Source organism: Littorina saxatilis, linkage group LG16 (genome assembly GCF_037325665.1).
Source record: "Littorina saxatilis isolate snail1 linkage group LG16, US_GU_Lsax_2.0, whole genome shotgun sequence".
Taxonomy (NCBI): domain Eukaryota; kingdom Metazoa; phylum Mollusca; class Gastropoda; order Littorinimorpha; family Littorinidae; genus Littorina; species Littorina saxatilis.
The window spans coordinates 31,056,839-31,072,325 of NC_090260.1; the positions used below are offsets into that span (position 1 = coordinate 31,056,839).

Here is a 15,487-nt window from a genome sequence, read left to right on the forward strand (position 1 = left end):
CGGCACACCAACCAATTACCACACCCACAAACAAACAGATCCAAGAAGGATAGGGGAAAGTATGATATTTTACCATCACAATTATCAGCGCACGAAGTCCTAATTGTTAGATCCTAATTGTTAGATAGACATACCTAGGCGAGATTTTGAGCACTTCAGCAATGGTCTTGAACAAACTAACTAGGGGGTCCTTAACGTCCTCACAGGCAGTTTTCCTTTCAGGGACATGAGTTGATGATACGCTAAAAGGCTGGTAAAAGTGAGGATGAGGGGAGGCTCTTTCTTTCTTTATTTGGTGTTTAACGTCGTTTTCAACCATTCAAGGTTATATCGCGACGGGGAAAGGGGGGGAGATGGGATTGGGGAAAGGGGGGAGATGGGATAGAGCCACTTGTTAATTGTTTCTTGTTCACAAAAGCACTAATAAAAAAATTGCTCCAGGGGCTTGCAACGTAGTACAATATATGACCTTACTGGGAGAATGCAAGTTTCCAGTACAAAGTGAGGATGAGGGGAGGATGACGGGGTGGGTGAGAGTGATGATGATAAAAGTTTGTTAAAAGGTTTCAGTTCTTTTGCTACGCATTATAATTTGGTCTTGAACATAAAAATGCATGTATTTATATTTTGCATATCTCGCAACACTTGGGTATTTTTATATTTAGTCAAGTTTTGACTAAATATTTTAACATCGAGGGGGAATCGAAACGAGGGTCGTGGTGTATGTGCGTGTGTGTGTCTGTCTGTCTGTGTGTGTGTGTGTGTGTGTAGAGCGATTCAGACTAAACTACTGGACCGATCTTTATGAAATTTGACATGAGAGTTCCTGGGTATGAAATCCCCGAACGTTTTTTTCATTTTTTTGATAAATGTCTTTGATGACGTCATATCCGGCTTTTCGTGAAAGTTGAGGCGGCACTGTCACGCCCTCATTTTTCAACCAAATTGGTTGAAATTTTGGTCAAGTAATCTTCGACGAAGCCCGGACTTCGGTATTGCATTTCAGCTTGGTGGCTTAATAATTAATTAATGACTTTGGTCATTAAAAATCGGAAAATTGTAAAAAAAAATAAAAATTTATAAAACGATCCAAATTTACGTTTATCTTATTCTCCATCATTTGCTGATTCCAAAAACATATAAATATGTTATATTCGGATTAAAAACAAGCTCTGAAAATTAAATATATAAAAATTATTATCAAAATTAAATTGTCGAAATCAATTTAAAAACACTTTCATCTTATTCCTTGTCGGTTCCTGATTCCAAAAACATATAGATATGATATGTTTGGATTAAAAACACGCTCAGAAAGTTAAAACAAAGAGAGGTACAGAAAAGCGTGCTATCCTTCTTAGCGCAACTACTACCCCGCTCTTCTTGTCAATTTCACTGCCTTTGCCATGAGCGGTGGCTGGACTGACGATGCTACGAGTATACGGTCTTGCTGAAAAATGGCATTGCGTTCAGTTTCATTCTGTGAGTTCGACAGCTACTTGACTAAATATTGTATTTTCGCCTTACGCGACTTGTTTTTCCTTCTCCTGGATTTCTTATTATTGCATTTCTGTCATATTTTTGTTCGCAAATTTTCACTTTTGGCACAATTGGTCTGCAGTAACATATTCTTTGTTTTTCAGTGCTGATTTTTGGAGGAGCAGGAATTGGTGTCGCTTTCATTGTATCAGGACTAGAAGGTACCGTCTTACAGGTAGGTCAAAGTCGGATATTCGATACAAGATCGAATGATTTAATTAGAATTTTCAGTTTGTTCATGAACAATCGCATTAATAAATGTGTAAGCTTCCAAGCTGAAGTCCAATCCACAAGTTCGGGCTTCGTCGACAGCGACGTATGCCTGCCTAAATGGAGGGGTAAAAACGGCCATACACGTAAAAAGCGTGGGAGTTGGAGCCCAAGAACTAAGAAGAAGTAATGAATATTTCTACTTTTTCTATGATCTTTCTGGTCAAGCTTTTACACATAGGGCAAGACCATACGAAAGGGAAAAGGTGGCCGAGTGGTAAGTGCACTTGCCTCGGAAGCGAGAGGTTGCGAGTTCGACCCTGGGTCGGGGCGTAAGCAATTTTCTCCCCCCTTTCCTAACCTAGGTGGTGGGTTCAAGTGCCAGTCTTTTGGATGAGACGAAAAACCGAGGTCCCTACGTGTACACTACATTGGGGTGTGCACGTTAAAGATCCCACGATTGACAAAAGGGTCTTTCCTGGCAAAAATGTATGGGCATAAATAAAATAAAAAAATGTATAGGCATAAATAAAAAAAATGTCCACCAAATACCCGTGTGACTTGGAATAATAGGCCGTGAAAAGTAAATACTCGCCGTAGTGGCTTGAGATTTACTGGCCGATGTGAATGCGTGATATATTGTGTAAACAATTCCATCTCACACGGCAGAAATTAATATGTAAAGCGCCCAGAGAACGTCAAGCGCTATATAAACCTCCCATATAAATAAATAAATAAATACCTCAACAGATGTGCGACGGTGTAAACGATCGCTTACACCGGAACTCTTCACTGTCAATGTTCTATGATTTCAGGCATCACTCAGTTTCAACAGTGCGGCCAATGGACCTCTTCTGGGACTGTTCCTATTGGGAGGTCTGTTTCCATGGGCCAACGGTTATGTAAGTGTTAATTTGTGCCGAAATTAAATGATTCCATGTTATTTGTATTGTTGACCAAAATATGACATTTTACACAGATCGAGACAGTCAGTGTTCCTCCCAGACCGCGCCAGAGGTGAACAATGACTGTCAAGATCTGTGTAAAATATTAAATTTTGGTCAACAATACAAATAAGATTCATATATCGATCGATTTGAATTCCTTTTATGTTTTTACGATTGAACGCACACAAACATGCCCTCTTGTTTAGTATGAGTTTTTGTCGGTCTCTGACGGAACATGGCTCGAAGAAGGGAAATCCAGTGTTCAATCGATACATTTGGGTTTGCCTGTTGGCCTTCAGTGGTTTTTAACTCACAGGAGTGATTATCGAGTCATGGCAATATTTTTTTTTGGGGGGGGGGGGGGGGGGGTAGGTGTTAGGGCAACCCAGCTTCTGGGAACAACAAATGGACAAACGTAACGTTGAGGTTTCGCTTTTCGAATATTAATCTCCCCCGAAATCGGCATATGCTGCCTGAATGGCGGGGTAAAAACGGTCATACGCGTAAAAATCCACTCGTGCTAAAAACATGAGTGAACGTGGGAGTCTATAAGCCCATGAACGAAGAAGAAGAAGAAGAAGAATATTAAATGGAGAGTTCTAGATCTTTGAAACTTTACATGCATCCAGATGATTGTTGATTTGTAACTTCTCTTTAGCGTTTTAGGCTATGCGGCACCGTACACGCACCCAAGATTTCATGGCCTGCGCACAAGACAGAAGATGGTACCTTTAATTCCGGTGTCAGGCATGGGAAAGTTTTTTTTACACTTTTGTGTGTGTTACATTTACAGTTACGGTAGATCCCTCTGTTTTGATTGAGTTCCCCACCCCCACCCCCCACTCCTACATTTTCTTTTTCCAGTAAATAATTGTGTTCTCTCTCCGCCATCACGAAAATGTGTGTAACTTAGTATTGTTATGGTCACGCGAAATAAGCATCTGCTCGAGTTCGTGTCCTAGCTGCATTTTTGTCAATTGGTTCATGTCATGTATTTTGAATAAAACTGTGTTTAAAGCAACTGCGTATTATGATGGGCAGGGAGCCGTAGTTGGAGGAATATTGGGCCTCTGCCTGACCATGTGGATCAGTATTGGAGCCTACACCATTCCTAGGGCTCCCTCTGGCCTACCTGACATCAACAGTACGTCTTGTTCGGCTAACATCACTTCCAGCATCACTTCCATGACAACCATGGCCATGACAGCCATGGATTTCTCGTCTACGACGACGGTTGCCCCACAAGAATTGTAAGTTTTCTTTGATAAACTCTTACTCCCCCTCTCCCTCCGCTCTCACAAAATGAGGCCAAAACAAGAGTGTAAATGGAAAATTAATCACGAAAAAAAAAAATCAGATTGGTTAGAAAATGATGAATATTGTCAACGGGCGCGTGTGTAAAATGTTACAAAATATTAACGTAAGTACCTTAGTACAGTTGTACGAATAAAAATGTGCTTAACATTTTCTACCCCATCTATGTTGACCAAGTTTTTTTTTAGCCGAGACCAGCTGTGCTGCAGCAGGTCACTCAGAATTGTTGTAACTGTGTAGTAACTGTGTATCTCTGAATTTCTCTGTGAGATAATAAAGTATTCTTATTCTTATCAACACGCTGGAATGCAGGCATTAGATGAACGTTACAGAAAGCGACTAAAGCTAACAGTCTGAGCGGATATATCTGTACCTGGTCAGATAGAGCCATAAGAGTGGGTACGGATATATTCGTACCTGGGAGACAATGAGTTAATATAAATTTTATCTATTGCACATACCCCCCCCCCCAAAAAAAAAAAAAAAAAAAAAAAGGTATACAAGTAAACAAAAATGTCCGTGATAGAAATAATGTAACAGGTCGGGAATAGATCTGACGTGTACATATTTACAAACACCTGTATGTGTCAGTTCCACAGTGTGTTACATTTATACATACCGTATAATTATATCTGTTGGCAAGTTGGGGATCAAAATAGTGAATACAGCGTCATTTCACAATCCGGGAATAGATCTGCCGTGTATACATTTACAATCACCTGTGTCTATCCTGCAGTGTCTATCAAAAATGTGTGTTGTTAATAGGTCAGGCGTAAAACTGTTGTACACAGTGTCATACAACAATGTGTGTTGTTAACAGGTCACGCTACAACTGTTGTACACAGCGTCTTACAACAGCAGGTGTTGTTAACAGGTCAGGCATACAACCGCTGTACACAGTGTCATACAACAATGTGCGTGTTGTTAACAGGTCAGGCTTATAACTGTTGTACACAGCGTCTTACTGTGTCTATCCTGCAGTGTCTAACCAAAATGTGTGTTGTTAACAGGTCAGGCTTACAACTGTTGTACACAGCTTCTTACAACAATGTGTGTTGTTAACAGGTCAGGCTCACAACTGCTGTACACAGCGTCTTACTGTGTCTATCCTGCAGTGTCTAACCAAAATGTGTGTTGTTAACAGGTCAGGCGTACAACTATTGTACACAGTGTCTTACTGTGTCTATCCTGCAGTGTCTAACCAAAATGTGTGTTGTTAACAGGTCAGGCATACAACCGCTGTACACAGTGTCGTACTTGTGGTACTCGTCAATTGGTGCCGCCACTGTCGTCGTCGTCGGCCTCATCGTCAGTTTCTGCACAGGTGCTCTGTGTGTGTGTGTGTGTGTGTGTGTGTGTGTGTGTGTGTGTGAGTGTGTCTTGTGTATATGTTTATACATGAAGACGGGAGCACAACCGGGTAGAGTAAATAAGGAAAAGCAAGACTGTCTTAGAGGATCAGAGTTACTGCTTGCTCCATTCAGGTTTTGACGGTACGCAATGCGTCACGCGAGCTGTTTTTGTTGTTGTTTACTTTGAAAACCATAAAGAATCAGGTAAGCAAAGCACTTCCCTTGAGTACGGATCCAAATATTACCTTCGTTTAATTGTATTCATAACACGGTACTGCAAATGAATTCAAGTTTGTTTAAACCCGAAATAACACCGCATAACTCTCACGTTTTACTCACTTGCGCTCCGAGTGCATTCGTATATCATTTTGTTTTAACCTGATCTATTGAATTATTGATCTTTGTCCAAAGGTCCAATGAGTATTGATGAGGTTGACCCCAAGTATCTCATTCCGCTGTTTGATCGCCTCTTCTGCTGTCTTCCCGCCTCCTTGAGACGAACATTGCGCTGCAAGAAAGAGTTCCCGAGACCGGAGGTATTACTACGCCTTTTCTCGTTTTTTTGCTACTGATAAGAAAGCAGTTTTGTGTTCATACAGTGATCTCCCTTTTTGAGACCCCCCCAATTTAAGACTTCTTCCCTTTAAAGACTCTGTTTTTTTCAGATTATCTGTTCATAACTATCGCTCAATAAGGATAAGGATAAGGATAAGATTTTATATAGTCCATGAGAGTAACCTCACAGAAATTCGGGCTGCTTTCTCCCTGGGGAAAGCGAGCTGCCATACAGTATACGGCGCTACCCATTTTTTTTTCTGCATGCTTGTATTCATGTTTCCAAGCCCTGAGACTTAATGCCGTGTGAGATGGAATTTTTTTTACACTTTATTCCAAGTCACACGGGTATTTGGTGGACATTTTTATCTATGCCAATACAATTTTGCCAGGAAAGACCCTTTTGTCAATCGTGGGATCTTTAACGTGCACACCCCAATGTAGTGTACGCGAAGGGACCTCGGTTTTTCGTCTCATCCGAAAGACTAGCACTAGAACCCACCACCTAGGTTAGGAAAGGGGGGAGAAAATTGCGGCCTGACCCAGGCCTGAACACGCAACCTCTCGCTTCCGAGCGCAAGTGCGTTACCACTCGGCCACCCAGTCCTCTTTGGCTACTGATAAGAAAGGTTTGTGTTCATACAGTGATCCCCCCTTTTAATGTAAGACATCCCCCCTTTTTGAGACCCAGTTTTCTCAAATTTTCTGTTCATAACCTCTCTAAAATTACCCCTATCTCAAGACTCACTCCTTTGAAAGACCTGTTTTTCTCATAGTTTTGGAAATCTTAAAAGGGGGGTTCCACTGTTAACGTCTTGACATGTTTTATCTACTTGGGGGTAGGCGTCGAAGCTGTTCAACTTATGTAAAAGTGAATATAACCCCCAATCACTCACGCGCACGAAAACACACACACACACGCACGCACGCACGCACGCACGCACGCACGCACGCACGCACGCACGCACACACACACGCACGCACGAATTGAATACGGGATTGTGGGAAAGCTGTCCAATGGCACTCATGCACTATATTCGATTTTCAATACACTCCGACTCAAAATCTTTGGGAAAAATCAAAATGAAAAAAATACAAGTATATAATAATGAGTTAAGAAAACAAAAAAAAGTTGAACAATTGAGAACAAAATGTTTTTCAAAAGACTTGCCAAGTACAGGACTCGAACTCGAGACCGCCGGATCTGGACGGTTTATCGTATAAAGGGAAGCAAGCGGTTAAAAACGGGCGTCGATAGAGCCAATGAACAGTGATGTTAACTTGTAGTATTTCATTCACTTGTGGTTCACCTTATTCAAGGCGACCACCTGTCCATAACGACCCCTGTCTGTACCTTGGGCGGTCGTTATACACAGGTTTCACTGTACTTTCCTTCCCGGGTCAACGATCTTGTACATCACTAGGAATCTGTCCGTGGGTTCCGGATAGCCACATAGAAACGACAAGACTAATAGAATAGAATCTAAACAAGTCGCGTTGGGCGAAATTACTACATTTAGTCAAGCTGTCGAACTCACGGGATGAAACTGAACGCACTGTATTCATTCACTAAGACAGTACAGCTTCGTCAATCCCCGCGTGAAGGAAATCGCTCACCTTCCACGTGCAAAACGTAGTGATATTGACACGCCAGATTAGCGCGGTAGCGTATTGTGCTAAGCAGGAAAGCGCGCTTTTCTGTATTCTTGTTAACTTTCTGAGCTTGTTTTGAATACAACCTATCATATCTATATGTTTTTGGAATCAGGAAATGATCACGAATAAGATGACATCATTTTTGGATCGATTTCTTACATGTTGATCGTAAGACTAATTATTCTATTTTCGTTAATTGTGATCACATTTTTAGAGTAAACATGACATATGTATATATTTTTAGATTCAGAATGTGATGAAGAATACGATGCAATCAATTTTAAATCTGTTTGCGAAAAATTGATTTTAATGACAACTTTAATGAGCAAACTCATTAATTAAATTTTAAGCCTCCAAGCTGAAATGCAATACCAAAGTCCGGGCTTCGTCGAAGATTACTTGACCAAAATGTCAACCAATTTGGTTGAAAAATGAGAGCGTGACAGTGCCGCCTCAACTTTCACGAAAAGCCGGATATGACGTCATCAAAGACATTTATCAAAAAAATGAAAAAAACATCTGGGGATATCACACCCAGGAACTCTCATGTAAAATTTCATAAAGATTGGTTCAGTAGTTTACTCTGAATCGCTCTACACACACACACACACACACACACACACACACACACACACACACACACACACACATACACCACCACGACCCTCGTCTCGATTTCCCCCTCTACGTTAAAACATTTAGTCAAAACTTGACTACATGTAAAAAGGAATTAGTGTTTTAAGTCAGAATTTGATAAAATTTGAAACCCATTCTGATCATTTGAAATTTGAAATAAAAAACCCAGATTGACTGCTAACGTTCCAAAAAATAACAAGAAATTCCTCCGATAGGAACTACACCCCCGTCAAAGGGAAATAACCTTCTCAGTTGGTGGCAGTGAGAATGGTTATTTCCCTTTGACCAACGGGGGTGTCCGTCTATACCAGGCCTTGTATAATTTTAATCCACCAATAACTCCCTAACCGTGTGTTTGACTGGTCCCAATTTTTGTAAGGACCGTCTCAGGAATGTATAAAACCTGTTCACCAAGTTTGGTGACGATCGGTCCGTTCATTCTTGAGATCTACTTACGAACACAAACACATCGAGTGAAACCTATACACACCCCTATACCGGGGGTGTAATAAAAAAATAGCGACATGAAACATTTTTCAAGCGAAGTTAATTATTTGTATCATAAGTGTGTATAAATTAAACGTTCCATTTCAAACGGCAGATATTAATATGTAAAGCGCGGAGAGCACAGTTGTGGTTCGCGCTATATAAGCTCCCCATAATAAAAAAAATAAATAAATATGCAATCTGGCTCTCCCTCCTCTCAAAATGTCCTTTCATCTGACACGCCTAACAATATCTCTTTAATTACACACCCGTTTATATCGGTTGTGTATAGGTTTCACTCTGTCTGTTTATCTGTTTATCTGTTTATCTGTTTATCTGTCTGTCTGCCCATTTTAACGCATATTTCTGGCGTGTGGGTCGATTCAGATGAAATTTGGCGTGTCGCTTGGAAGTATATGGTAAACACGATTATATCTAGATCAAGATTAGATTCTTGCCTAAAGCGAAAAGACAAGATAGGAATACGACACTGTCAACTATGTAATATGAATATTACAACTGACTCGGCGAGTTTTGGCAAAACACAGTTAGTTCATTTTTTGTCAAAAATTAGATTTTGTTGCCATCATACACACACAAATAATTGCAGTTAAACTGTACTCTTCTTCTTCTTCTTCTTCTTCTTCTTCTTCTTCTTCTTCTTCTTCTTCTTCTTCTTCTTCTTCTTCTTCTTCTTCTTCTTCTTCTTCTCCTTTTTCCTCTTCTTCTTCCTCTTGTTCTTCTTTTCTTCTTGTTCTTCTTGTTCTTCTTGTTGTTGTTGTTGTTGTTGTTGTTGTTGTTGTTGTTGTTGTTGTTGTTGTTCTTCTTCTTCTTCTTCGTGCATGGGCTGAAACTCCCACGTTAACTCATGTTTTTGCACGAGTGGGTGTGTATGTGTATGACCGTTTTTACCCCACCAGTCAAACAGCATACGCCGATTTCGGGGGAAGCATGCTTGGTATTTTCGTGTTTCTATAACCCACCGAACTCTGATATGGATCGCAGGATCGTTTTGGTGCGCACTTGGTCTTGTGCTTGCGTGTACACACGAAGGGGGATAAGCCACAAGCAGGTCTGCACATAAGTTGACCTGGGAGATCGGAACAATCTCCACCTTTAACCCACCAGGCGGCCGCGGTCGGGATTTGCACTCACGATCTTCCTTACTTTTGTTTGATCTTTCAGGATATCAAAGCCAGTAACAGTACCGACCCAGAGCCCGTCGTACCCACCACAGACATACAACCTTCCAATCAGCCCTTCACAGCAATTGCGGAAAAAGGATTTGGAAATGACGCAGTTGGCACCGACTACACAAGCAATGGGACATACAAGGAAACGACTCATCTGTAGTAGCTGTAGCTGATGACTCGTCTGTAGTAGCTGTAGCTGATGACTCGTCTGTATAGTAGCTGTAGCTGATGACTTGTCTGTAGTAGCTGTAGCTGATGACCCATCTGTAGTAGCTGCAGCTGATGACCCATCTGTAGTAGCTGTAGCTGAAGACACATCTGTAGTAGCTGTAGCTGAAGACCCATCTGTAGTAGCTGTAGCTGAAGACCCATCTGTAGTAGCTGTTGCTGCTGTTGGCCTAACATCTGACAGTTACTACGCCTGACAATATCTCTTTAAAGACACACCCTTAAATGGGTTGTGTATAGGTTTCACTCTGTCTTTGTGTCTGTCTGTCTGTCTGTCTGTCTGTCTGTCTGTCTGTCTGTCTGTCTGTCTGTCTGTAGCCAATATGGACACTAGTTAACCACCATCAACCTGCACGCTACATTCGGTAGGAGAAGTAAAATTAAGGAATTTCTAACATTATAATTGGTTGTAACATAATGTCCTCATCTCCCAAACACATAAAACACATCTGTCCAGTTTTTTTATGACAAACGTTTTTTTCTCAATTTGGATGATATTTTTGTGTAATTGGTTTACTGCTGTATATCTGTCATTTGCTCATTTCTTCTTCTTTTTCTAAGTTCTGCATTCATGGACTGAAACTCCCTCGGACACTCGTTTTAATTTTTTTTTTTTACGTGTATGGCCATTTTTACCCCGCCATTTAGGCAACCATACGCCGCTTTAGGGGGAGGCATGCTGGGTATTTTTGTGTTTCTATAACCCACCGAACGCTGACATTTGCTTATTATTACGTTTTGTAAATGTGCTTTGAAGACACCCCCCTAGGTCGTTGGTTTGGTGTTGATGTCATATTTTTAACTGTCAATTTTACGAACATGTACACAGAAATAAAACAATGTATCGATTGAACACTGGATTTCCCTTCCTTGAGCTATGTGACGTCAGAGGCCGACAAAACTTCATATTCAGGCGGCCCGCCGAGACTACAAAATAGTGCATGTTTGTGTGCGTTCAATCATAAAAACTAAAAGAAATTCTAACCAGAATCGATCGATTCATAAATGTTATTTGTATGTTTGACCTAAATGACATTTTACACAGATCTCGACAGTCATTGTTCACCTCGACCGCCAGCACGGTCTCGGAGGAACACGGGCTGTCTCGATTGATGTAAAATGTCATTTATTGGTCAAAAATACAAATACATATATTGTTTACACCAAATGGTAAATAATGAGCAGCTACACAGACCCATCTTTAGAACTGTAGCTGTATGTGTTGCTTGCTTTGTAGATACGATTCTTTTAAATACACTATTTATTTTTTGTGTGGTACAGTTAGATTAATTTTGTATTCGCTTACATGTTGTTATAAACAAAGTCTGATTGTTATTGAAAATCTTAAAAAAAAAAAAATTTAAAAAAAAGTCCAATTTTGTTTTAACAATTGTTAATTTATTCCAAGAAAAAAATGAGGAGTAACGTACTCTGACAGTAAAATAATCGTGGAATAAAATGTTGGTACAGGGAGTACTTGTTTTCGTACGTCGAACTAAAGGAAAGTACTCCACCAAGTTTTTGCTATTAATAATTGGTATTTCGCTGGTAATTAGTGTAACATTTACAACACAGAGACGTATCTGGTATGTAGTGAAAAAATACTATTTTTTGGAATTGCAAAATTAAACAGAATAACGGTAACTTGTTTTCCATATTTTCAGTTTGACATTGACTGCTGAGACATCGGGGCTCCAAAAATGTGTCCGAAATTTCAGTGTCACATCAACTTAAATAAAAAAAGCTTCGCGTTGTATTTTTGATTGAGAGTTATGTTTTGTTTGTTCCAGCGGTCGAGTACAAATCACATATTGTAGAGAATGTAAGTTTGTTGTTGCCATTACATTAAACCCGTAGTAAAGTGGTCTTTTCTGATAAATGTGCTGATGTTTTAAAGTTATGATTTTTGTTGTTACCTATTACGCTATTAGGAATTAATCCGGGTTAGTTTCATACACGATTTATTCAACGAGAAAGGCCGTAGTATCAGGATTTATAAATAGGTTTTATGTTCACATTTTGCCAGGGATGATGATGCCGTTTGCTTGCTAATGTCGACACCTCTACTGCACTCGAGAATGTCATACATACAAACTGACATGCACTGCAGTATATTTGGAGGTAATGCTGACCACAGTACGGAAAAGCCATCGGGAATTTTTTTTCAAACCACATTTTTGGTAAAATTAAGGATCCTGAAGGTTACAGTGGGTCAGCAAAAAGACATTGTGTATTAAATCTCGCTCATTGAATTTGACAAAACAGTGGGTTTTAAGATAAGATAAGAAAACTGGAATGTCCATTTTTATTGTACATACAAGTCATAAACATGTTGGCACAATATCGCATTACTTATAACATAAAGACAACTTCCACAAAGCAAATGCGTACATAAATACACCACTAAGATCAAGATTAACATAAGCATTTAAATAATTAGCTACATGTATATATCAAAGTAACTGACGCTCTTAATCACAGCGCACTCAACCTTCTTCCGCCTTGTCAGCTTTATTTTTCAGTTAAAATTATCATTAGGCCAAAAAAAAAATTTGTCTGTTTCTGGTAACATGGCTAAAAAAAATAGGGTCGGTAGGTCGGGATTGTTTTTTTTTTTTATTTTTTTTTTATTTTTTTTTTTTTTACCCCAAATGTAGACCAATAAAACTAACTTTAAAAATCGCGCAAAGAGACTGGATTCACTATACATAGAGACAAGACACTCAACACATTTACAAATCGTCAGCGGACTTTCGTTTTCACACGTTTTTGTTGTTCATTTTCTCACCCTGTCCTTTACCACCAAAAAAACCAAAACATTTTTGAGTTTGGAAAAAAAAAGTTTAGGGTCGGCGCCGAAATTTAGGGTCGGTCGGGTGACCAGAAACAGACATTTTTTTTTTCTTGGCCTTATGAGATTACTGCTACACTTGCTGAACAGTGTCGATTCACTGGTAATCGTCTCGACGTCTTGATTTTTTTTGTTTTTTTGTTTTTGTTTGTTTTTTGGTCCTTACACCTGTTCCTTGTTCCGGTATTCTCTCACGCCGCCCCGTCCCTGCATTCGCTGCTCCATCCACATCTGAATTTTCGTTCCGCTGCCAGACCTGTCTTGATTTTGTCAGGGCGCAACGCGGTGTCGAGTCACCTGTGGTCATTTTTCGTCGTATATATTGGTTACCTAGCTCCTGTTTCGTTTCATGCACGCGTACCAATTACAAAGTGTTGTGTCCCATTATTATATTTCTTTTTTGGTTTTATTTTATTTTATTTGTTTCAAATATTTGTAACCCTAGGGGATTCTGAATAAAATGTTGCCTTGCCTTGCCTTGTCTTGCCTTGTTATCACAACATCTGTTCATGAAGTAAGCTTCCATGCGCAGAAAGGTGACTGTAGCTGCATGTAACTGTGATCCTTTATTTTATAATTGGTACATTTGAAAATGTCAAAACACAGAAATTTTCTTTTTTATTTTTTTTATTCAGAGCTGGACTTTAAGTATAAAAAATGGCAATCGACAAGAAGAAAGAAGAAGAAGACAAATTTGTTTCAGTACCCCTTTATTTTTGCAGCTAAGGGCGATAACTGTCCACTGGTAGAGCCAAGGGGAGATAATCCACAAATCAAACATGGTTTTCAGAAAGGGCACTTCATAACCTTAACATTGATGATCCCCCGAAATCGGCGTATGCTGCCTGAATGGCGGGGTAAAAACGGTCATACACGTACAAATCCACTCGTGCTAAAAACATGAGTGAACGTGGGAGTCTAAGCCCATGAACGAAGAAGAAGAAGAAGATTGATGATTTGCCGTGCCGATGTACGTTAGGGACATACACAAATGTGTCTGACATCTTTTGTGAAGGCAAACAGTATTGTTGATGTTTAGAAAGTGCACAGGTATATGATCTACATGAAGGTCGTATCCCCCTTCATTGGCTCCGTCGACGCCCGTTTTAACCGCTTGCTCCCCTTTACACGATAAACCGCCCTTAAGGGTGTCGTCATCCCAAACTGTTTGGAATTCTGAGAATCAATATCCGCTTTTAATTAAAACCCAAAATGGCGATGGTATCACGGCGCGTCGACTGCATGCAACGGTGGTTAGCTACTTTTAATTAATGTACTTTTGGAAAGGATCAAATGAGATCACCTGTACTGGTGAACTTCTATATTTTTCCATCACGAGACCGCTGGCTAAGGCAAGCCTGTTGTCATTTGAAAACCTAAATATCCAAACGTAAGGGTGGGGTGGGCGTATCATGTACAATGTATGATTTGATTCAAAGTTTGAGGCGGACGTTTTCTACACACCAGGCGCTTACAATGTACTTTACGGTAATATACTAATATACTATGTTTGTTTTGTTCATGGGCTGAAACTCCCGCGGCTATTACGTGCATGACCGTTTTTACCCCACCATTTAGGCAGCTATACGCCGCTTTCGGGAGAAGCATGCTGGGTATTTTCGTGTTTTTATAACCCACCAAACTCTGACATGGATTACAGGATCTTTTTCGTGCGCACTTGGTCTTGTGCTTGCGTGTACACACAAAGGGGGATAAGGCTTTAGCAAGTCTGCATATAAGTTGACCTGGGAGATCAGAAAATCTCCACCCTTATCCAACCAGGCGGTCGCGGTTGGGATTTGAACTCATAACCTTCCGATTAAGCGGTCCTACCCACTAGGCCACTGCACCCGTCTTCAAAACACTTGGAGTCATTGCCCGAGGCTTAATTGTTCTTTTGCCTTTTTTTGGTTTGTTTGTTTGCTTAACGCCCAGCCGACCACGAAGGGCCATATCAGGGCGGTGCTGCTTTGACATTTAACGTGCGCCACACATAAGACAGAAGTCGCAGCACAGGCTTCATGTCTCACCCAGTCACATTATTCTGACACCGGACCAACCAGTCCTAGCAAAGACCAAATGAAGAAGAAGAAGACTAACCCCATAATGCCAGACGCCAGGCGGAGCAGCCACTGGATTGCCAATTTTAAAGTCTTAGGTATGACCCGGCCGGGGTTCGAACCCACGACCTCCCGATCACGGGGCGCACGCCTTACCACTAGGCCAACAGTTGTTCTTTTGTTGTGATGTTTCGGTTGACTACTTGTTGACTTGCTTATTAGTTTAAGTTGTTGCATGGTGGCTTTTTAGTGCTGTTTTTGTTTTGAGTGCGTGGTTGCTTGCTTCCTAGTTTGTGGTATTGATAATATGAATTAGGGACCTTTCCGTTATAGAACGAACATTTTCACTGTCTTCTTCTTCTTCTTCTTGGCGTTCGCAGAGGTTACACGATCAGTCCAGCACTGGTGATTTTCACTGTCAAGGCAAATTAGGAAAAATGTCAATAAAAAATTAAACACCTTT

General features: G+C 40.4%; 1 protein-coding gene across 1 annotated transcript in view; it reads left to right on the forward strand.

Moving 5' to 3' along the window:
- LOC138950819 (sodium-coupled monocarboxylate transporter 1-like) overlaps positions 1-15,487 on the forward strand; it is a 46,622-nt gene extending 31,135 nt beyond the window's left edge. Inside the window, exons 13-18 of the mRNA XM_070322537.1 lie at positions 1,641-1,711; positions 2,562-2,648; positions 3,735-3,943; positions 5,231-5,331; positions 5,771-5,895; positions 9,878-15,487. Of these exons, the coding sequence (XP_070178638.1) occupies positions 1,641-1,711; positions 2,562-2,648; positions 3,735-3,943; positions 5,231-5,331; positions 5,771-5,895; positions 9,878-10,045 (761 nt within the window). The 3' untranslated portion in view covers positions 10,046-15,487. The remainder of the gene's footprint in view (positions 1-1,640; positions 1,712-2,561; positions 2,649-3,734; positions 3,944-5,230; positions 5,332-5,770; positions 5,896-9,877) is intronic.